The sequence below is a fragment of the Onychostoma macrolepis genome, chromosome 14, assembly GCF_012432095.1.
Source record: "Onychostoma macrolepis isolate SWU-2019 chromosome 14, ASM1243209v1, whole genome shotgun sequence".
Classification (NCBI taxonomy): Eukaryota; Metazoa; Chordata; class Actinopteri; order Cypriniformes; family Cyprinidae; genus Onychostoma; species Onychostoma macrolepis.
The window spans coordinates 28,013,635-28,037,186 of NC_081168.1; the positions used below are offsets into that span (position 1 = coordinate 28,013,635).

The 23,552-nt window shown below is 36.5% G+C and overlaps 1 protein-coding gene across 2 annotated transcripts; it reads left to right on the forward strand.

Moving 5' to 3' along the window:
* Nucleotides 1-665: 665 nt before the first annotated feature.
* Nucleotides 666-23,306, forward strand: slbp (stem-loop binding protein). 2 transcript variants are annotated; one of them, XM_058798704.1, is made up of 8 exons: nucleotides 666-823; nucleotides 1,524-1,643; nucleotides 1,925-2,029; nucleotides 2,166-2,228; nucleotides 2,610-2,759; nucleotides 2,887-3,036; nucleotides 6,944-7,055; nucleotides 22,790-23,306. In XM_058798704.1, exons 1-8 carry the CDS (start codon nucleotides 768-770, stop codon nucleotides 22,847-22,849), a joined length of 816 nt encoding a protein of 271 aa, XP_058654687.1. In that variant the 5' UTR covers nucleotides 666-767; the 3' UTR covers nucleotides 22,850-23,306. The 2 variants fall into 2 exon arrangements, with proteins under 2 accessions (XP_058654687.1, XP_058654688.1); XM_058798705.1 differs by lacking the exon at nucleotides 1,925-2,029.
* The last annotated feature ends 246 nt before the right edge of the window (nucleotides 23,307-23,552 follow it).

Sequence of the window (23,552 nt, forward strand, 5' to 3'; positions counted from 1 at the left end):
CAACAGAACTGTGTGTGATATAATGCAAATAAATGCGTCGAGGAACGCAGATTTGAATTAAGCAGCTGGTAATGTGCCGCACTTACATCACACCAGTGTGATCTTATCAAACATAAAAAATATTATTCAGCTAATTTTTGTCTTTTGCAAGCTGCATGCAAAATCCAAATTGGCTCAAAATCTGAGGAGGCACGTGCCTCGGTTTGAATGGGCATGACGCCTCTGCATGTGTTCTTGCTTATTAAGAAATGTTCATCTTTTGATTATTGCTGTTGCCTATTTTAAGCCAGTAATATAGTTATATAATATAATTTTTTAACGATACTTGAGTTAAATAAAACAACCCAGCATATGGGGTAAAAACATTTAACCAAGCATGTGTTCTGTCCAATATTTACCCAGGGTTGCCAAATAACCTAAATTGGGTTGTTTTAACCAAGCATTTTTAGAGTGTGGAGTGCCAGACCGTCGTTTTGTGGGCTTTGTCTGTTTGCATTCCCGCCACAGCGTTATAAAAAGTAGATTTACGTAATATTACGCGCTAAAACACTCGATGTGATCTACATACAATAGACTGATAGACTTAAAAAATACAGATGATTTGAAGATCGGCAAATATGGGCGGGTCTGTGGGCTAGTCAATTCACAACACCGCCCCTCCAGTGTCATGTGATCTTGATGTTGACGTACACCTAGGGACATTGGCGCGGTTTAATCTAAACCCGGCAGCAGTTTGTGCGTAAGCTTTCTCGTTTTTATTCGAAACAATGTCTGCCCATCAAAAACACAGATACGAAAACGATTGCAAACCTGATGAAAACAGGTAAGAATTCGAAAAATAGTCGTGGTTATAGTTTTTGTTTTGTGTTTTATTACTCTTTGGCTTAGCGGTTTGCTAGCAAAGCAAGACAGAAGTATTGTTTAGTATAACGTTAGTGCACTAACGTTAACGTTATTTAGTCTGTTTTGCGCATCAAAACACCTTTTTGCGCTCCTTTAACTTCGTTTTATTAGTATCTTTTAACTTGTAAGCGCAGACGCGTTATTGCAAAGAGGGAGGTGAAGGATCCCGCCAGTGTTGTGCTTAAGAGTGTAAATGAGCATGTTGGCGCCATGAGAACATGAGAGGATTGTACTATATTAACCTAACTTCTAAAACTACATCATCTCTCAATCTGCCATTTTATTTAGTTGTAATTTTTATGTTTTGGTGAGCAACTTGATCTCGTGTATGTTGACATTTTGTGGCGCCTTGAAAACAGTTTACTTTGAGCACAAGTATTTTCAAGATTTAGATGAATAAGTTGCTGTTTTAGTGTAGAAATTTGTTATAAGGTATTTATAATACAGCAGATTCGTGGTCAAGTGTGTATAAAACTATTAATAAATGAAATTTTTGTTTACTAAAAAAAATCTTATTTTTAATGGACGTGCTCCATGTAGTTGCAGAATGTTCAGATAATGTGTAAGAATCCTTTTTACTTTTTATTTTTTTAATGCTACTCGTGTCTTTTGTCTTGAAGGAACAAAGGCGCTTCAAGATGGTCCCATTGTAGGAAACGCGGTGCAGATGGTAGTCTGAGAAAATCTCACGAGGTTGAAGAGCCTGGCAAATGTTCACAGAGCTCACGCAGACCAGAAAGGTAATGACGATCATTATATGTTCCTTATCTGATTCAAATAGTGTGCACAACAGACACTTATTTTCTCAAAAGTCAAATGGATTTTTTATTTTGTGGTTAGCATTTTGTAGAGTATAACATGCATAAATTGTAAACTCTTTGTTAGTTGAATTAATATCAGTTTTATGCTAGGATGAGATCTAACCTCGTCCTGGCATACAAACAATGTTTAGTGATGACAAATTGACTGGCAAAATTTAGATTTGTCTTTTATTATTGTTATTACTTATTATTTTCTGTAGTTTCACAACCCCAGAGAGTGAGGGACCTGTGTCCAGAGTAAAAAACTGGGGAGATGAAGTAGAGGCAGAGGAAATGCGTTCAAATGTCCGACGTGATATGCATCGGTCAGTTGCCTCTTTTGATTTCTTATTTTATCTCTTCCGATTACTCTGTAAATGTGAATGTAATTTATTTTAATATAATATAAAGACATAGTTTATCTCCTTTATAAACTGTTAATTAGTGATCTCTCTTTTTCAGATACAGAAGAAGGATTCTTGAAGCAGATTTTCCTCAAAGAGACAGAAAAATCTCATCTGGAAGGTTTGTGATTTAAAGCAATGTAACATTTTCTTGAAGTCTTCAAAAAGCTAGTGTAACTTTTTCAGTGTCAAAACTTTCTACTATTTCAGTCTAATATGCACATTAAAAGTATGCCATTCATATGTTGTTTCCATGAAGACTGTATTCACTGTGACTCTGTGGTGCTATTAAAACATTGCTGTGTTTTTTAAAATTAATATCATTGGTGCAACCAATGGTGTGAGTTTAGGGTGGGACTATCTGTTTGCATGAACAGTGGCAAATGAGGAAGTTTTTGGAAACCTTGTGGGGTTTTTAAAATTTTTTAAACCGTTCCATTAGGTGTCACTTGTACAGCAGTCATGTCTCGAGTTGTAACCCAAGCTTTTCATGTTCCCCCAGTTCTGACTCCAGAGACTCGAGAGATTCCAAAGAATCTCCTGCTAAAGGTGACATCGAGACAGATGAGACCACTCTCGTAAGGAGACAAAAACAGATTAATTATGGGAAAAACACTCTCGCATATGATAGATACATTAAAGAAGTTCCCAAGTGAGTGAGATCATGATTCTTGTTTTTAAACTAAATGTATTATACAGCTATGACATCTTGTCTCTGATTTGCGGCCTTATATAATCTTACTATTAAAGTATTTACAATATTTTAACCATTATTTTAGGCATATGAGAGAGCCTGGTGTTCATCCAAAGACTCCAAACAAATTCAAGAAGTACAGCCGACGCTCCTGGGACCAGCAGATTAAACTGTGGCGTGTCAAACTTCACGCATGGGATCCTCCTGCAGAAGAGGGAAGCAACCTGCAGCAGATGTAAGTTTCTTGATGTCCAAATAAACTAAACTGCTACAATCTCCTAAAGGAACAAAAAAATTTTTATGAATGGTCCAGCATAGTGGCAACACAATGATTAATTAGGACCCGTGCTTAGGCCTGTCGCGATAGTCGATATATCGACTTATCGCACGATATATGGAAATGAGCGCGATCATTTTTGGTGCCGCGATATATTGCGACTGATCATTTTTTTATAATTAAAAATAATGATTATATAATTTTTTTTACATAAAAATGAATATCACCAACATTTTAGTCGATCGCGCTGCCTCTGTCATCTCGTCTGCTCTCTGTGGCGGAGGCGGGGCGGCAGCGTCTCCTCACACACACGCGCACAGAGCGGACAGCGACAGGTGAAGAGAAGGCGTGAACCCACTGCGTTATAAAGTGTTTCGTGACAACTATAGCCAGTTAGAAAGAACAAGTCCCAATGGACTTCGTTTCAAAGCCGCAATCTTCAGCTCCGGTGTGGGAACATTTTGGCGAGAGAGGAGAACCAAATAACGTGAATGAGCTGGTATTTGCTTTATGTATTTAGCATATTTTTTTTTTCACATTCCGGTTCCAATGTCTAAATATTCTTAAGAATAAAATGTTCTTTGTTCTTTGAAAGAGTGTACTTGCATTATTATGCTATTATATTGTCATACTGTAATTACATAAGTGAAATAAAATTGTCTTAAAATGACAATAATATCGTTTATCGCAATTCATTTTGGTGCAATATATTGCACAACAAAAAGTAGTTATCGTGACAGCCCTACCCGTGCTGGCAAAATAAGTCCGAATGTGCACGGTCTAATGAGCTACAGACAAAAGAAGTGAAAAATATCAGTTTTGGTCGAATTTAAGGTTTTCGCAAAAATTTGTTCATTAAGCCCTCTTCTGGCGATCCCAATGCTCCAAATAGTAAATAAACATCTAAAATGATCTTAATTTGTACATTTTCTGAGAGGACTTCTGTACAACTGCTTCTGCTTCTCACCACAAGTTGTAGGTCTATTGTTGCAATGTGCAGCATTCCAGCTTTGTGAATATTCATATCGAATTCTCGATGACATGAGTTCAAACCAGTGAAATATGATTTTCAAAGCTATTCTGATGAAAACAAAAACGATCGTGCTGACTGACATTTGCAAAGCACATGCATAAGACCTGCCTCTCCCAGAGCGCGGTCTCCTTATAAAGTATGTTATTGCGAAATATGTCTTGGCGAGATTCACACAAAAATAATCTGTTATGTCTTACATAAACGTTTAGTTAATGGTTGGGGAAAAATCTAATGTGTAACATTGTAATAGATCCCTGCATTACAGTAGGTCTTAATATAGATCTGTCTTACATAGGGCTGGACGATATGGCCAAAATTTATATCACGATATATTTCTTAAGTTCGGTCGATACGATATAATTCCGATATCGATATGAACACTATTAAAAAAAGCCTCATAAAAACTGCCAAGAATGGCCACAACAGATGTCTGTACCAACAAACTTATGAAAAATGAATTTGCCAAGTCTATGAACTCCTCCTATAAAACTATATAATATTTTGGGGGGGGGACAGCAAAAATAAATTGTTCACCTTTTATTTGTATTTAGCCTTCATACAAACAAGAAATGTGAAATCACTGTCAAATAAACATCTCAGACTCACCTTATTAATATCTTTAACTTCAAACTATAGGCTAACATACACTACCAGTCAAAGGTTTTTGAACAGTAAGGTTTTAGTTTTTTTAAAGAATTCTCTTCTGCTCACCAAGCCTGCATTTATTTGATCAAAAATACAGCAAAAACAGTAACATTTTGAAATATTTGTCATTTTAAAATAACTGTTTTCTATTTGAAAATATTTTAAAATGCAAGTTATTCCTGTGATTTTAAAGCTGAATTTTTAGCATCATTTCTCCAGTCACATGATCCTTCAGAAATCATTCTAATATTCTGATTTGCTGCTCAAAAAACATTTATTATTATGTTGAAAACAGCGGAGTAGAATCTGATTCTCTGCCAGTAGGAGGCGCTTTGAGAGCAGTAGAACCAACGGTTTCCCCGGTAACGGCTGTAATCTAAGCAGCTCTGCTCATGAATGCTGCTTTATCAGATAAAATGAAAATGCCATCAAAACTATTCTGAAGACAGTATGTTCCCTTCAGAGATACATTCATATAAATCACCCGCTTTTTGAAACGTGCAGTGCTCATGTTTATTCAACGAAGTCAAACGCCACAAATCAGTGTATGGGAAACACTGGTAATGTATATCGAAATATAGGAAATGTGTTTAAAAATCATAGCACCGTTATTGAAAAAAATTATATTGTGATGCATATTGATATTGAATTATTGTCCAGCCCTAGTTTTACATTAAAAGAAAAGAGGAATCACTCGCTGCTCTTGGCTAAACTAATGTTTCTTTGCATCTTTGTTCTTACTTTTAATAACAAAGAGAAAATAAAAAATAGCTATATTGTGATTAATATAGTAACTATTAAGAAAAAATTTGGAGGAAAATATGCAATGTTGCTTGGTGATTTTGCTTTGGAATCTTCAGAAAACTTTAACTCGATTTTTCTTAAAATCAACTCTGCTGACTCTATTGCCTTCAAACGGCTGTAGCTCAGTCATTTTTCTTTGTCCAATTCCAACAAATCATATATAATTTTGAAGGTATTTTAAAGTGTCATGAAACCCCCCTGGTTTAGCACTGGTTGTTCACACTTTAAAATTTTTAAATTTTAAATCTGAAAAAGACTGAAGAAATGGGCATCTAAAGCTGTGGAAAATTGGGAGTGTAGAAGGTGGGAAGAGGGTAGAAAACAACCAATAAAACACAGACCTCCAACACACATTATACAGACAAATGAATATTAAAATATGAGCAGAGAAAGAAAGAAAATTATATATTTTAAAAATATAATAATAATAATGATGATGATGAACTCTCAATAAATCTTATTAGATACTAACAACTATCATGAACAAACCCAGTATGTTTTGATAAATTATTATTTGAAATAAATAAGCAATAAGTTCTAAGTAGAGTTGGGCGATTTGGCAAAAAATTATTTTATTTATTTATTTTTCAGAACATTTGACATTCTTTTTTTTTTTTTTTTTTTTATGATTTTTTAGTCAACTTGAAAGTGTAACTGCAACATGATTCAAGTAACTTTTTTTCTTTATTAACCCTCTAGTTAAAGAAAATTGTATTCCAAGTGCACCACACATGAAGTTGTCAGCATGTTAAACAAATCACTTGTTAAATATCTTTGCAGAAAAGATGCATGAACTACAACTACATCTTGTACAAACTTGTCTTATACAAGGTTTTTTTCGACGCGGGCAGGAATAGGAAAAACGGAAGATGGGAGTGAACTTCTTTTAATTTGAGCACTGCGTTTTTAGAATCTCATTTCATGCATGAGACGCTGCAAGAGACGCGAGTGCAACAGTCAAACGCATCCATGTTTACATAGAAAAAACAATGGCAAAGCAGCGCAATTGAATAAAAAAAACCTGTGAAGAACTACTGGCCTACTGTAGGTCTGATATTTCATGTTTGCATCATGGTGACAGGCTGAAAGCTGCTGTTGTATTTACAGACATTTATAGTTAATAATAGTCTACTTATGTTATACCTTAGGTCATTTTGAATTTGAATTACCTTGACTTTTGAGGGGGTTTTTTTAGGGTTTTTTTAAGCATTTTCCTCATATTATTTCTGAACATATATGTATAAAACACGTTTGTACAAGATGTAGTTGTAGTTCATGCATATTTTCTGCAGGTCACAGTTGTTGTTTTAGAGTATTATTATTTTTAGTTTTTTGTTTTAATGTAATTCAGTGTTCATTTAACTCTTGCTGTGATTGAAACAGAGAAGAGATTGACCTTGGTGAGATAATGGACTTTGAGTTGGATGTGGAGTGTTCAGCGGATACTGAATCCCAGTGTCCAGCATCCAGTGGAGCATCGCTGTCTTTGGCAGAGGTAATTTTCTCAATTTATAAACCCATTCCCAGCAAGATCAGTGCCAACAGTATTTCTGTATGTATTTATTTTTGACTGATTTTGTGGCAGTAATTTCCAGAATTTTGTGGAAATCATATTTACCATATTATTAGGGATGTCCCAAACAGGTTTTTTGTACCCTTGATCCGAGTCATTGAATATTGAGTATCTGCCGATACGGAGTTCCGATCCCATACTTGAGTTTTCCTAGTGCTTGGTGCACATTTCAAGTGCAATAAAGTTATTAAATTAAATCCAATCCATACAGGGATGTGGAAATGTCAAAAAGCGGCATCTATCATCACTAATAATTATTATATATATCTATCTATCTCAGGGCTGTCAGTTGATTTAAAATTTTTAATCTAATTTATTACATGTGTTAATTACAAGGGTAAATAAAAAGACTGGGGACGGTTGCACAAACTGTTTAGACTAGTCTTAAAAAGTTAGTTATCTAATTTTTTTTTCTTCAAGACTGGTCATAACTAGTGTTGTCACGGTACCAAAATTTCAGTATTCGGTACCGATACCAGTGAAAATCCACGGTTCTCGGTACCAATTTCGGTACCACATGCTAATTAAAAAACACACTATTTTTAAAGGAACACTCCACTTTTTTTGGAAATAGGCTCATTCTCCAACTCCCCCAGAGTTAATAAGTTGAGTTTTACCGTTTTCAGCCGATCTCCGGGTCTGGCGATAGCACTTTTAGCATAGCTTAGCATAGATCATTGAATCCGATTAGACCAGTAGCATCGCGTTCAAAAATGACCAAAGAGTTTCGATATTTGTCCTATTTAACACTTGACTCTTTTGTAGTTATATCGTGTACTAAGACCGGCGGAAAATGAAAAGTTGCGAAAGTTTTCTAGGCTGATATGATTAGGAACTATACTCTCATTCCGGCGTAATAATCAAGGAACTTTGCTGCCGTACCATGGCCGCAACAGGTGCAGTGATATTACGCAGCGCCTGAAAGTAGTCCCCAGCTAGGTAACTAGTTATAATAAACTTTGCAAAGTTCCTTGATTATTACGCCGGAATGAGAGTATAGTTCCTAGCCAAATCGGCCTAGAAAATCGCAACTTTTCATTTTCCGCCGGTCTTACTACACGATATAACTACAGAAGAGTCAAGTTTTAAATAGGACAAATATCAAAACTCTTTGGTCATTTTTGAACGCAATGCTACTGGTCTAATCGGATTCAATGATCTATGCTAAGCTATGCTAAAAGTGCTATCGCCAGACCCAGAGATCGGCTGAATGGATTCCAAAACGGTAAAACTCAACTTATTAACTCTGGGGGAGTTGGAGAATGAGCCTATTTCCAAAAAAAGTGGAGTGTTCCTTTAATAATAAAGTCAAACAAAAATAAAATGTACAAAAATCAATGCCATTCTTTATACTTTATTACGCAAGTAATAAAAGTATGAAAAACAGTAAAGTTTCACTCAAATTTAATTTGTCTTTTAATTAATGAAATTTAAACACATTGAATTTTTTTGGTAAATAAAGGGGATATACTATTAAAATATGGAAGAAATATTGTGTGATTATTTCTTTAAAAATAAATAGTAATTTTCTTTCAACAGTAGTAATAGTATCACATACATTCTACTAAATAATAGTAATATATTTCTGGCATAATGTCTTTAAGATAAACTTTTATTTTGACGCGTTGCCATGAATACCTTTTATATTTCTGTGTGTGTATATGATATGACACTGGTTTTACTCAAATGAAATGGTAAAATGCTCGTGAAGTGACTCTCAGAGCAGTTCTGTAGATGTTTATGTATTTATGTTCTCATTGAGACGGCAGATGCTGAAATCACCGTGAGCGTCAGGCGCGCTTCAGTGTGTGTAGTAAAAAAAAAAGAAAAGGAAAAAAAACACGCGTCTCTGCCATTCATTCATTCACACAGAGACTCGCAGAACATGGGGGATTCATATCTGAATCGACTTTTGCGGCTTAATATTTACAGATACACAGGGCTCGCAAAATTTCAAAATCCCTGGTAGCCCTTCGGGCAGGTACTCTTCAGATTTTGGTAGCCTGAAAATTAATTAACTAGCCCGAATTAAAAAATTACTATTTTCTTTTCTTTCTTTCTTTATTTAATATAGAAAATCAGATGGGAGTTTAAATGTCAATCAAAAATATTTTCAATACACAAATATCAACAAATATGAAGGTTTTGAGCCATAAAATTACATGATTTACAGTTCAGATACAGGTTTCCACAAAAACAAAAATCTTATACAACAGTGTTTCAGGCTATAGGCCATTTTTATGAAAAGGGATCAATCAAACATATAAATTTAAAATGTATAAATATTACTGTCTTAATTGTTTAGATTTTAGAAGGCACATCAACTTCTTTCTCATTTACAACTCTGTGTTTGTTGCGTAAAAACATGAGTTGATATCTGCATTGATCTGACCATAAACAGTAAGAAAGGCTTATTGGAAATGCAAATTCATTCTTTGCCACGAGGTGGCGCTTTAGGAGCGCTGAAATATTGCGGTTTCCCCGGAAATGCTGTACACAAAGCAGCTCAGAGCTCATAAACGCTGCTTTATCAGGAATTATAGGTAAAATGAAATTAAAATGCCAACAACACATTTCTGAGGACAGTCGGTTCCCTTCAGATACATTCACATAAAGACAACCGCGCAGCGTTTTGACTTGAAACGTGCAGCGCTCATATTTATTCAATGACATCATTGCCTTTTGAAGTTTAATCCTGCCGTATCGTGACTCTTTGTCTTTCCGTCCCCAACTGTAAGACCTCTTGAAATTATAATTAAGACATTTCTTACACCATTTAACATATTTAAAACTTTTTATGGCCTTAATTTTGATACAACTCACTTTCAGAGTTTTTAAGGACCCGCAGGAGATCTGTATTTAAGGTAGCCCGTCGGGCAGGCTGTGATGCATTTTGGTAGCCCGACTGGAAAACACAATAGCCCCGGGACGTCGGGCTAGCGATTTTGCGAGCCCTGATACTAGTCCATGTCGCGATTTGATTTAAGTGTAATGACCTTCTTTTGATTAATTCATCCAAACTTTGACAAATTCTGTGACATTCCGTACTAAACTGTAAATTCCGTTTTTATAACTGGATTCCGAGGTTCCGTCCACGTTTTCTGCATCGCGGAAATCATAGGGCCGTACGCGTCAAGAACCGGGTTGACCGGGTACTCAGTACCACCGGTACTTAAAAAGAACTTGGTACCGTGATGTTTTAATTTTTTTTGTACCGACTTGGTACCGAAGTACCGGGTCTTTTGACAACACCAGTCATAACTTTAAATTCAGTTACGAAAAGGTAGACTGGTCTTATTTGTATTGGAAAAGTAAGACTGATTACCCCTTGGCAACTGCTAGTTGGTCAAACTAGCTCTTAAGACAGTCTTAACATGGTGGCTAAGTTGATGCAACTGGCCAGTGGTTGATTCAATAAGCTTTGAATGGTATTTTCTTTACTTAGAAAACTATGTCTAAAAAGTGTAATTTTATGTATTTGAGGTCTGAGATGTGGGAGTGGTAAAGAGAGAGGGGGCAAATGTTTGTCCTTCATCTTTTATAACATGGGATCCTATCCGATCCGATCCCGAAAATTCTGAGTATCTGCTGATACCGATACCGATCCAATCCGATATCAGCGCAGGTTTTTTTTTAAAAACGATGTAGAATTTCTATTCTTCTGTGTTGACCTGATCGTCACTTTTGTGTCTTAAACACAAACTACTACATATAGATAACTTCATTTTAATGAAAAATAACAAATAAAAAAATATATAATCATAATCTATGACAAAAATACTATTATAAACTAGGTTAGTGGATAATTTAGCAGCAAAAGATACTCTAGAAAAATCATGGGTGCACAGTAATTTTATAAAACCTAGTGAAACATTTTTATTTACAAATAAAAGTGAATAAGTGTAGGACTAAATCTGGTAAAATGGTACACATTGCTCTTTGTATTGTAAAATACATTCATGAGAAAACAAGCAAATACATTTATATATAAATACAGTGGGTACGGAAAGTATTCAGACCCCCTTAAATTTTTCACTCTCTATATATTGCAGCCATTTGCTAACATCATTTAAGTTCATTTTTTCCCCTCAATGTACACACAGCACCCCATATTGACAGAAAAACACAGAATTGTTGACATTTTTGCAGATTTATTAAAAAAGAAAAACTGAAATATCACATGGTCCTAAGTATTCAGACCCTTTGCTGTGACACTCATATATTTAACTCAGGTGCTGTCCATTTCTTCTGATCATCCTTGAGATGGTTCTACACCTTCATTTGAGTCCAGCTGTGTTTGATTATACTGATTGGACTTGATTAGGAAAGCCACACACCTGTCTATATAAGACCTTACAGCTCACAGTGCATGTCAGAGCAAACCAGGCACTGCTCATCACCTGTCCAATACAGTCCCAACAGTGAAGCATGGTAGTGGCAGCATCATGCTGTGGGGGTGTTTTTCAGCTGCAGGGACAGGACGACTGGTTGCAATCGAGGGAAAGATGAATGCGACCAAGTACAGGGATATCCTGGACGAAAACCTTCTCCAGAGTGCTCAGGACCTCAGACTGGGCCGAAGGTTTACCTTCCAACAAGACAATGACCCTAAGCACACAGCTAAAATAACGAAGGAGTGGCTTCACAACAACTCCGTGACTGTTCTTGAATGGCCCAGCCAGAGCCCTGACTTAAACCCAATTGAGTATCTCTGGAGAGACCTAAAAATGGCTGTCCATAAAAGTTTACCATCCAACCTGACAGAACTGGAGAGGATCTGCAAGGAGGAATGGCAGAGGATCCCCAAATCCAGGTCTGAAAAACTTGTTGCATCTTTCCCAAAAAGACTCATGGCTGTATTAGATCAAAAGGGTGCTTCTACTAAATACTGAGCAAAGGGTCTGAATACTTAGGACCATGTGATATTTCAGTTTTTCTTTTTTAATAAATCTGTAAAAAAGGCAAAAGTTCTGTGTTTTTCTGTCAATATGGGGTGCTGTGTGTACATTGAGGAAAAAAAAATGAACTGAAATGATGTTAGCAAATGGCTGCAATATAACAAAGAGTGAAAAATTTAAGGGGGTCTGAATACTTTCCGCACAGAAAAGTACAAAGGGAAGAGATATTGATGCGTAGTGTATTAAATCTGTGCGTTAGTTTATTAAGCCTTTTCTTTTAACAGTTTTAAACCTCAGTTACTGTGCGCTCTTGAAGAGAGTTTGACTGTAGTAACCAAACGTGACACGCAGCTTGAATGCTGAATGGAGGATGACTGACAGACGCAGCGGAGAGAAGAGTTTACCTGAATTTGAATTTAACGACTTCAATATTCATCTGTACTTCAGATTAAACTATGGAACAGCTTCAGAACACTTGAAATATAGTACACGGAAACTTTATGGTGCTTTATAATGTTTTTGTGCCTTTCGTGGGGCTCAACAATAACACAATAGTATACGCACAATATCGGATTTGGATCGGTCTCGTCTGATCGATTCCCGATCCGCAGAAAATGACCGTATCGGAGCCGATACCGATACTCAGTATCGGATCGATGCATCCCTAATTTTAACCAGATATATTCAATCTTGATTTTTGTAAAATGTTGCCGCAAAATGTTACTTTTTTTGTGTGTGAAAAATGGCAAGTTTGGACATATAAGGTAATAAAAAAAAAAACCTTAAAGTAACTACAAATGAGCATGTAAAGCAAATGTCTCTAAAAGAAATTCCATGTAGAGCATGCCCCCAATCCACGCAATGTCCTCACCTTTTTACCCGCTTACCTGTTTGCATCTCTGAAAGTAACAAGTAGACATTACAAATAGCTTTAGAAAGAAATTATTTATTTGATTTAACACAAAATATACTATGCATAAACATTTAGTCTACAATGGATGATAGAATTTTATTTTTTGGGGGTGAACTATACCTTTTAATGTGTTTTTTTTTTTAATTTATTTTTTTCATAAATAATAGTGTGATTATTTATATTATTATATTATATCGTATGTATATTAATTATATATAATTATATTTTGTTTAACTTAAACCTATTTGTTTATTTTTTTACATTTTTCTATTTTCCTCCTGCTATACCGAAACCATAAGACATCTCTCTATATATGTAATGGATATTGTAAACAGTCTGTGGTCACAATTATTAATATGGGACTACTGATATAAACTTCTTGTATTATGTACAATCAGCAGATTAATTGCAACATAAAAGAAAAAAAAAATGTTGAGAATAGGTTAGAAAGCATGAAGTTTGCAAATGCCAGTCTATCAGTCAAGTCCAAGGCAAGCCATAGCCACGCGTTATGACAACGACATCTCCGATCAGATTGGTGGCATATAAAACTTACAGGAAAAATTCCTGTAGAGTGATGCCTTGCACAAAATGCACATTAAATACGCTAAACATGGAATCTTGAACACGTATGACGCGCTAGAATAGACCTCCTTGTTCTTGCATGTCATGCAAACACATTTAAGCGTCTTTTTAATGACTGTGTCCTGTTGAAAGTGCATACCACCATAGATGTCTATGCATACCGCCATGACGGCATGACAGCTGACGAATCACCGGTGGATCAGGCTTAGGAGAGCAGATAACGATCAGTTAAAAAAAATTCTGGATCGGCTCGGGAAATCCATACATATTTCAATTAAAAATGAATGCAATACATAATAAGAACAAAGAAGGGAATTACAAACAGTAGAGAAGTTCATTTTTTGTTTTTTCGGGGTAAAAGGCCTGGGGTAAATTGATACAAATACTTCAGCTAAAATACTGTTGTTTTTTTTTATTTATTTATTTATTTTTATAAAAATAATGTCTAAGTTAATACTCACTTTAGCATATTTTGTACTATTTTCTGCTTATTTTGATAAATATATTTTCTTTTCAATAAATATATTGTCATTAAAATGTTAATATTAAAAAATATATTTTAAAATACAGAAACAAAATCATTTTAATAAGTAAAGATTCTTAAAGTATTGAAGCAGATCCAATAATAATTGAATATATATTTACAGTAGTAACAAATTATATTTTATTATATAATGATTAATATCATGTTTTTAAATATGATGGTTTCATTCTAAACATGGTGTTTATCTCTAATATGTACACCCAACATAATGTATTAACCATCTGAATCTAACCATGTCTTGTCAACAAATGGAAAAGTCAGCGATCTATTAATTATCATGTTAAGCATGGCACCTTTAGCCCCAACAGCAGGGGCGCTTTACCCCGAGGCGCGCTTAGCCCTGTTGTACCCTACACTGATTCTACAGAAGTTATTCAGTTGAGCAAATTTCATTGAGTTTCATTGAATAATTGTCTGTCTTTTGTTGTTTGATTAACATTAATGACGTTAAGCAGTAGGCTAATGCTGTCGTCACTTTAGAACCAAATGCACAGTTCCAATTACTGTGCTTAACTTTTTTTAATGTCCACCATGTCCTGTGCTTTCTCATTTATGGATGTTTCTTTATCACACTAAGTTACTGAGTAAATTGAGTACTATGCTTTTTGCCATTTATTTTGAAATATACTCATGACTGGAGGGACTGATATTTGCTTTATTTAAGAGGTTTTTGTCAAGTCACCTTTATTTATATAGCGCTTTTACAATACAGATTGTGTCAAAGCACTTAACAGTATCAAATTGGAGGATAGAGTGTCAGTAATGTATAATAAGATTAAACACTCAATTTTCAGTTAAAGGCATTTCATTATTGAATTCAGAGATGTCATTGTCTAGCTCAGTTTAGTTTAAATAGTATCTGTGCAATCAAATCGGCGATAATCGCTAGAAATTAAGTGTCCCCAACTGAGCAAGCCAGAGGCGACAGCGGCAAGGAACCAAAACTCCTCTGTGACAGAATGGAGAAAAACCTTGGGAGAAACCAGGCTCAGTCGGGGCCAGTTCTCCTCTGACCAGACGAAACCCGCAGTTCAAAAGTTTATATTTCTATTTTAATTTTGTTGCAATTTCTAACAATAGTAGTATTATGTAGTTAGGTATTTTATTATATTTTTAGTTTTATTGTATTTTAATAGAGGTCTTCACTGGGGATATATCTCTGGGGGTCATCTGGGTGTCCTGGTCTCCGCTGACGATCAGGGCTGTAGACATCATCTCTTGGTGCTGATCCACCATCTGACCGGATACGGACTGAGTAACAGAATAGGAAAGAAACAGACAAATATTAGCGTAGATGCCATTCTACTTACGATGTAACGAGTACATTGTGTGTTATGGGGAGTGTTCCTGGTTCCAGTTGATCTAATTAATGCAGCCTAACAATCCTTTAACGGATTTGAATAATAGAAGCGTATTAATGTGTTATGTGTAAGCCAGGCTAAAGAGATGGGTCTTTAATCTAGATTTAAACTGACAGAGTGTGTCTGTCTCCCGAACAGTGTTAGGTAGACTGTTCCAGAGTTTGGGTGCTAAATAGGAATAGGATCTGCCGCCCGCAGTCGATTTTGATATTCTAGGTATTATCAAACGGCCGGAGTTTTGAGAACGCAGCGGACGTGGAGGACTATAATGCGATAAGAGCTCGCTCAAGTACTGAGGAGCTAAACCATTCAGGGCTTTATAAGTAATTAACAAGATTTTAAAATCTATCCGATGTTTGATAGGGAGCCAGTGCAGTGTTGACAGAACCGGGCTAATATGGTCATATTTCCTGGTTCTAGTAAGGACTCTAGCTGCTGCATTCTGGACCAACTGTAGTTTGTTTATCAAGCGTGCAGAACAACCACCCAATAAAGCATTACAATAGTCTAACCTTGAGGTCATAAACGCATGAATTAACATTTCTGCATTTGACGTTGAGAGCATTGGTCGCAATTTAGATATGCTTTTGAGATGAAAAAATGCAGTTTTACAGATGCTAGAAACATGGCTTTCAAATGAAAGATTGCTATCGAACAGCACACCTAGGTTCCTGACTGATGAAGAAGAATTAACAGAGCAGCCGTCAAGTGTTAGATAATGTTCTAGGTTATTACATGTGGGGTTTTTAGGTCCGATAATTAACACCTCTGTTTTTTCAGAATTTAGCAGTAAAAAATTACTCGTCATCCAGTTTTTTATATCGACTATGCATTCCGTTAGTTTCTCAATTTGTTGTGTTTCACCGGGCCGCGAAGAAATATAGAGCTGAGTATCATCAGCATAACAGTGAAAGTTAACACCATGTATCCTGATAATATCTCCCAAGGGTAACATATAAAGCGTGAAAAGTAACGGCCCTAGTACTGAGCCTTGAGGTACTATACTGCACTTGTGATCGATATGATACCTCTTCATTCACTGCTACGAACTGATGGTGGTCAGATAAGTATGATTTGAACCATGCTAAGGAGCTTCCACTAATGCCAACAAAGTTTTCTAGTCTATTCAAAAGAATGTTGTGGTCGATAGTGTCGAACGCAGCGCTAAGATCCAGTAGAACTAATAAAGAGATGCAACCACGATCAGATGATAGAAGCAGGTCATTTGTAACTCTAATGAGAGCAGTCTCAGTACTATGATACGATCTAAATCCTGACTGGAATTCCTCACAGATATCATTTTTCTCTAGGAAGGAATATAATTGTGAGGATACTACCTTTTCTAGTATCTTTGACAGAAAAGGGAGATTTGAGATCGGTCTGTAATTAACTAGATCTTTGGGGTCAACTTGTGTTTTTTTAATGAGAGGCTTAATAACAGCCAATTTGAAGGTTTTGGGGACATATCCTAATGACAATGATGAATTAATAATAGCCAAAAGAGGATCTATGACTTCTGGAAGCAGCTCTTTTAGTAGTTTAGATGGAATCGGGTCTAACATACATGTTGTTGGTTTAGATGATTTAACAAGTTTATACAATTCTTCCTCTCCACAGTAGAGAATGAATGAAATTGTTCCTCAGGGGATCTATAGTGCGCTATCTGATGCGATACTGTAGCTGACGGCTGCAAGGATACAATTTTATCTCTGATAGTATCGATCTTGGAAGTGAAGTAGTTCATAAAGTCATTACTGCTATGCTCTTGGGAAATGCCAACACCTGTTGATGCTTGATTTTTCGTTAATTTAGTTACTGTATTGAATAAATACCGAGGGTTATGTTTGTTTTCTTCTAGAAGAGACGAAAAGTAATCAGATCTAGCAGTTTTAATGCTTTTCTGTAGGATAGGGTACTTTCCGCCAAGCTAAACGAAATACCTCTAATTTAGTTTTCCTCCAGCTGCGCTCCATTTTCCGGGCTGCTCTCTTTAGGCGCTGGTGTGCTCATTATACCACGGTGTTGGACTCTTATCCTTAATCTTCCTTAAGCGTAAAGGAGCAACTGCATCTAAAGTGCTAGAAAAGAGAGAGTCCATAGTTCCTGTTACATCATCAAGTTGTTCTGAGCTATTGGATATGCTGAGGAACTGAGATAAGTCAGGAAGATTATTTATAAAGCAGTCTTTTGTGGTAGAGGTAATGGTTCTACCATATTTGTAACAAGAAGTTGGCTTTACAGCTTTAGCTATATGGAATATACAGGAGACTAGATAATGATCTGAGATATCATCGCTCTGCTGCAAAATTTCAACGCCACTGACATCAATTCCATGTGACAGTATTAAATCTAGAGTATGATTTCGACAATGAGTAGGTCCTGACACGTGTGGTTTAACACCAATTGAGTTTAGAATGTCTATAAATGCTGATCCCAACGAATCTCTTTCATTATCAACATGGATATTAAAATCACCAACGATTAGGACTTTATCTGCAGTCAGTACTAACTCTGATAGAAGATCAGAAAATTCTTTAATAAAGTCTGTATGGTGCCCTGGTGGCCTGTATACAGTAGCCAGTACAAACATCACAGGGGATTTATCATTAATACTTGTTTCTTTGGATAACGTTATATGAAGCACCATTACTTCGAACGAATTATACTTGAAACCCAACCTCTGAGAGATACTGAAAATATTTCACCTCCCCGTTTACCTTTTGGACGCGGTTCATGTTTGTAACGGTAATCTTGGGGTGTAGACTCGTTTAAAGTAATGTAATCATCTTGTTTTAGCCAGGTTTCTGTCAGACAAAGCACATCTAGTTTATGGTCAGTGAACATATCATTTACAAAAAGTGCTTTTGAAGAAAGGGATCTAATATTCAATAAGCCAAGCTTTATCATGTGTTTATCTGTATTATATCGGTTTTTTATTTGTTGAACATCAATTAAATTGTTACTATTACTTTGGTTTGGATGTTTTCTGTATTTTCTAGTTCGGGGAACAGACACAGTCTCTATAGAGTGATATCTAGGTGAAGGAGTCTCTATGTGCTGAGAGTTGGCTGACTTCTGTGACGTGAGGCGGCTAGCAGACGGTCGGTTTAGCCAGTCTGTCTGCTTCCTGACCTGGGCTCCAGTTAGTCAAGTAAAAACTCTAAGACTATGTGCCATATTTCTAGAGAGAAGAGCGGCACCACCCCAGGAGGGATGAACACCATCTCTTTTCAACAGGTCAGGTCTGCCCCAAAAATTCTTCCAATTGTCTATAAAGCCTATGTTATTTTGCGGGCACCACTTAGACATCCATCCATTAAGTGACGACAGTCTGCTATGAATCTCATCACCCCGGTAAGCAGGGAGCGGACCAGAGCATATTACAGTGTCTGACATCGTACTTGCAAGTTCACACACCTCTTTAATATTATTTTTGGTGATCTCCGACTGGCGAAGTCGAACATCATTAGCGCCGACGTGGATAACAATCTTACTGAATTTACGTTTAGCATTAGTCAGCACTTTTAAATTTGCCAAGATGTCAGGTGCTCTGGCTCCTGGTAAACAATGGACTATGGTGGCTGGTGTCTCTATTTTAGAATCGCCAATAACTAGAGCACTTTCATCAGGTTTCTCAGTGGGTGCGTCACCGAGTGGGGAGAACCTGTTTGATGTTCTGATCGGAACGGAAGAGTGGAGTTTTGACCCGCGACTATGCTGCCTCACAGTAACCCAGGTGCCCTGCTGCACGGGCTCAACCGAAACCGAACAATGTACAGGACTCCCTGAGCTAGTCGCATCCAAAGCAGTATCTACAGTCCTCACATTCTTACTGTCCTCAACTAAAGTTTGGATGCGTGTCTCTAGTTCTAAAACCTTCTCTGTCAGCCTAACTATTTCCCTGCATTTATCACATGTGAATCCCTCGCTGCTGACAGAGACAGATAAACTATACATGTGGCAAACAGTGCAAACAACAATAGCAGGAGAAGAAGCCATTACTCACCGTGATTGATGAATGATACCAACTTAACTTACCACTTACCACTGTTGTTTGATGAGCTCGTGAAAAACGGAGCGAGGAAAAAATAAAATAATAATAGGCGCGAATAGAAATGCAAATGGAACCGCGAGTGACAAGCTAACGGGCTAACAAGCTGCACTTGCGGTTTTTAAAGGCGAACGATCAAATTAGTTAGATTAGTTTGAAAGATAACACCAGAAATATGGTGGCAATTAAGTTATATATTATCACTTTAGACAAAAGGGATTGGAAGTAAGGTAGAGATTCAATAAAAAGCGAAGGTACACGGAGCTACAAACACAAACCTCTCAGCAGCACAACAGACTGAGCACTTTTGTCTGTCAACATTGATGCTATCAAGTCACAGTGTGCCTTTTGCTAGGGCTGCTCAAAGTCTCTAACAAACTTCTTTCACAATTTTTGAGTTTACAAGACTTTTATTAATCTAATTACTAATGTTAAATTGGGGTGTGAATTGGCACTGGTTTCACGATTCAATTCGATTACGATTATCATGTCAACGATTCTATTCAATTCCATATCACAATGCATCACGATTATATCACATTTATTTTGTGCATTTTTATTAAATTATATAAGCAGGCTGCTTTTTAAAATAACTGTTAATTAATTAGTATTTTAATATATAATTAACTAATTATTGTTAAGAATTAAAAGTAAATATAGCTTTAAAACATACAAGCAAATATAAAGTGACAAAGGGGGGAAAAGACAATTACAAGTGATAAACAAAAAGCACTTTCAGTATCTGGGAGTGCTTTAAGTATCGAAAGTTTACAGATAATCATAGTTATGGGTTTTTCTTTTTTCCTCAGCATTATTGAGCACACAAGCAACCACTATTTAGAGCAGAGAAGAAGAAATACAAACGTGCTAGCACATTGCCAGTAAGTTAAATCACTCGCATACGCGACTAAATCTTCACCCTGGGTGACTATATGATGTCTAATATTAGCCACTGGCTAATAAATGATCAGATTTTACTGGTAGGCTATGTATAAGTTTAGCACAGATATATTGTCACTCGCTGAACACTCTGAGCGCTTCAGAGTTTCTCTCTCCGTCAAGCGATGTATTTTTCAGTTCATCTGAATGAATGTGCAGCGCAGCTGTATTTTACGTACCGTAAGCTCTAGTGTGAAGCGCACGACTCGCCGTCGCTTTGCTTTTTTCCTCACACGCAGAGAGAGAGAGGGAGAGGGAGCAAGGGAGTCTTACATGTAGCCTGTCAATTCTGCATGGTATGTAAACGTTATTCTTTGTTGTGTTTTTCTGTCAAAATAACGGAGTTCCTTTGGAATTCTTCAGTTTAACTGCCGGGTTCTCCGGTAGTAGGCGGAGCTAATGCGCAAACGACTATCTCATTGGCTGGCGTTCACCTATTATCGTCCCTGTTTTGATTTCAGCAAATCCGTTCGAGCCAATGCAGACAACGTGATTAATATTCATGAATCCAGCAGCTCGTTAATCCTTAGTGCGTTTTATATTGTTCTTAGTAGAATTCATAGTATGATTATTATTTTATCAGTATTATTGACAGTTTTTCCCCATTTTTACAGAAACACTGAATGACCAAAAAAGCACCACCACCGGTCTTAAATTCAGTTAAAATTACTCGCCAGACTATCTATCTATCTATCTATCTATCTATCTATCTATCTATCTATATATGGTGAAGCACACCCTAAAATAATTGTATCAATTCATACAGGGCTAGTAGTACATACAACTGTATAACCAGATACACACCCGGGTATCGGATCAGTACTCGGTATCGGCCGATACCCTGAGCCTAGGTATCGGAATAGGTATCGGTATCGGGAAGGGAAAAAGGGTATCGGAACATCTCTACTGACAAGGTGGGCAATATCGCGTTCATAATCGAAGGTGATTCGTCAAGTGCATTTACCGCAACCGCAGCCACGAGTTTCGCATGTGAATGAAATGAAAGCATTTCTAAAGTAAAAGACTAAAATAACAGTGAGTGTAAGCACTGTCAAGCAATGTGCACATCTAACAGCGCATATTCTGTGCAATGAAGCCCGCCGCGTTTGTCTGTAGCGCACACACGTGCTATATGCGGGAAAAAAGCTAAGCTCTGATTTTAAAATAGAGAGTGCATTTTTAATACTCGTGTGACAAGCACATGTGAATGACATCGTCATGCTATAATTGATTATGGTCTATTACTGCATCGATGCAGAATCATCCACGTCCGCATCGTGATGCATCGATTAATTTTGACACCCCTAATGTTAAATAGTAAAGAGTTGTGGTTTTCCTAACTATCGCAGAATCACGCTGCACTCCCAGGTGAGAGGTGGTCTAATGGGCTAGCAGATTAAAAATATGCCATCAGACCCTTTTAAAGTCTGGGTAAAACGGGTGAAATAAGGTAAAGTCTTTCAATGGATAAAGACTTACTTTTTCCAGTGATACTTTGACCATATCTTGTTCTATGTAATTATTTTTGGTTGGTCTTGTACAGTTGTAACTAGGGATGTCACGATACCAACAATCTAGTAGTCGGTACCGATACTAATAAAAGTACACACTACTCGATACCAAGTTGATACCACAGGAAAAAAATAACAATAATTTTATTTAACACTACAAAAAGGCAACATTTGTGGCAGTTGGCCTTGAAATAACACACACACACACACACACACACGCATATATAGGCTACTCTGAATGCAAGCATTAGTTTAAATTCACTGACATACTGCCCGAAAATTTGTTTAAAACATTCATAAACAACAAATATTTAAAACAATAATATTAGCCAGTAATGTTAATAAGGATAATCTGCAGACAGATACACAACGAATGAACAAGCTGTAAGCTGTCAGACAGTTATGTGTGTGTGTGATCATGCGCAGCGCTTGTGCTTTGAGCTGCGGGGAGTGCGCTCTCATTTAAATCTCACACAATCATTCATATATCATCGCCGTCTTCCACATGTAGTTCCTCTGTGCTTGTAGGCAATTTTTTTTACCCTTTGAGGGCCGACTGAAAAACTTAACAGGCGTATGCTCTGGCTGCCCCCATCAGTTCCAGAAGAATTGCAGCCTCTCTAGTCATTACCTTCGGTTCCATTGGTACTTGCACTACTGAAGAAAAACAAGTACTGGCAGGATTTTAAAATGTAAATACTGACTTGTTACCTTAGTATTGGTTCTTGTGACATCTCTAGTTGTAACTCATCTGAAGTGCAATAGTTGACAAGGGATGGCCATTAATACTCTGAAATGACATTTCATTACTATTTTTTTTTTTTTTAATTCACAACTTTGTCATCTTGTTACAGGATACGTTTACTGGAACCCCTAAAAAGATGATGAAAATTGAGGATACTGAAATGTCATGAGCAACTACACTGAGATCCAAGGCTCTATGAGAGAACTCCTGAGCAGCTGAATTGTTTTAATACACTGTTCGCCTTACTGTTTTGAGCATGATTGTGAAATGCTTTCAACAGGTTCTGGTGTTTTATTGGTAGCACAGGTTTTGACAGCTTCTTAAAGAGAAGGATTTGTCCATATCACTGAATTCAACATGTTCTTTCCATCTTTTCCTTTTTGGGTCTTTGCAAAAGAAAATGTACATGTGTAAATTTTGTAATTGTTGAATTTTCTATGGTGGTAATCCATTTAGTGCTCAGTGGACATTCTCTTGTATTTATCAGTTTGTTGGATCTCAGAGAGGGTTCACAACAAATTTCCAATGTTAAATAGTTTTTGGTTTTAAGCGTTCTTTTAGATGTTTTTTGACTTGTTAATTTCTATTTTATTAAGTATCTTTTGAAAATAAATATTAAACTGGAATGACCAAATAGTTGTCAGTTATTTAATATTGAATGTATTTAATCACTGAAGATGCTAAGCTTTCAAGACCTTGGTATGAAACAAAATTAAGTCCCTTTTTCTTTTTTTGAACAACCTTTTGGATTCTAGTCAAATGGAGCCCTTACATGCAATAAATGTTTGGAATCATAAGGAAATACTTATTTGCTAATGAAATTGGTACTTTTACTCTTTAATGTTACATTGAAGCTCTGTTTTTATTTCAGT

Excerpts from the sequence above, each read along its gene's own strand:
- slbp (XM_058798704.1), top strand. The coding sequence starts at position 768 with ATGTCTGCCCATCAAAAACACAGATACGAAAACGATTGCAAACCTGAT. Across the intron at positions 824-1,523 it reads TGCAAACCTGATGAAAACAG|GAACAAAGGCGCTTCAAGAT; the intron begins GTAAGAATTCGA and ends TTTGTCTTGAAG. Across the intron at positions 1,644-1,924 it reads AGCTCACGCAGACCAGAAAG|TTTCACAACCCCAGAGAGTG; the intron begins GTAATGACGATC and ends TATTTTCTGTAG.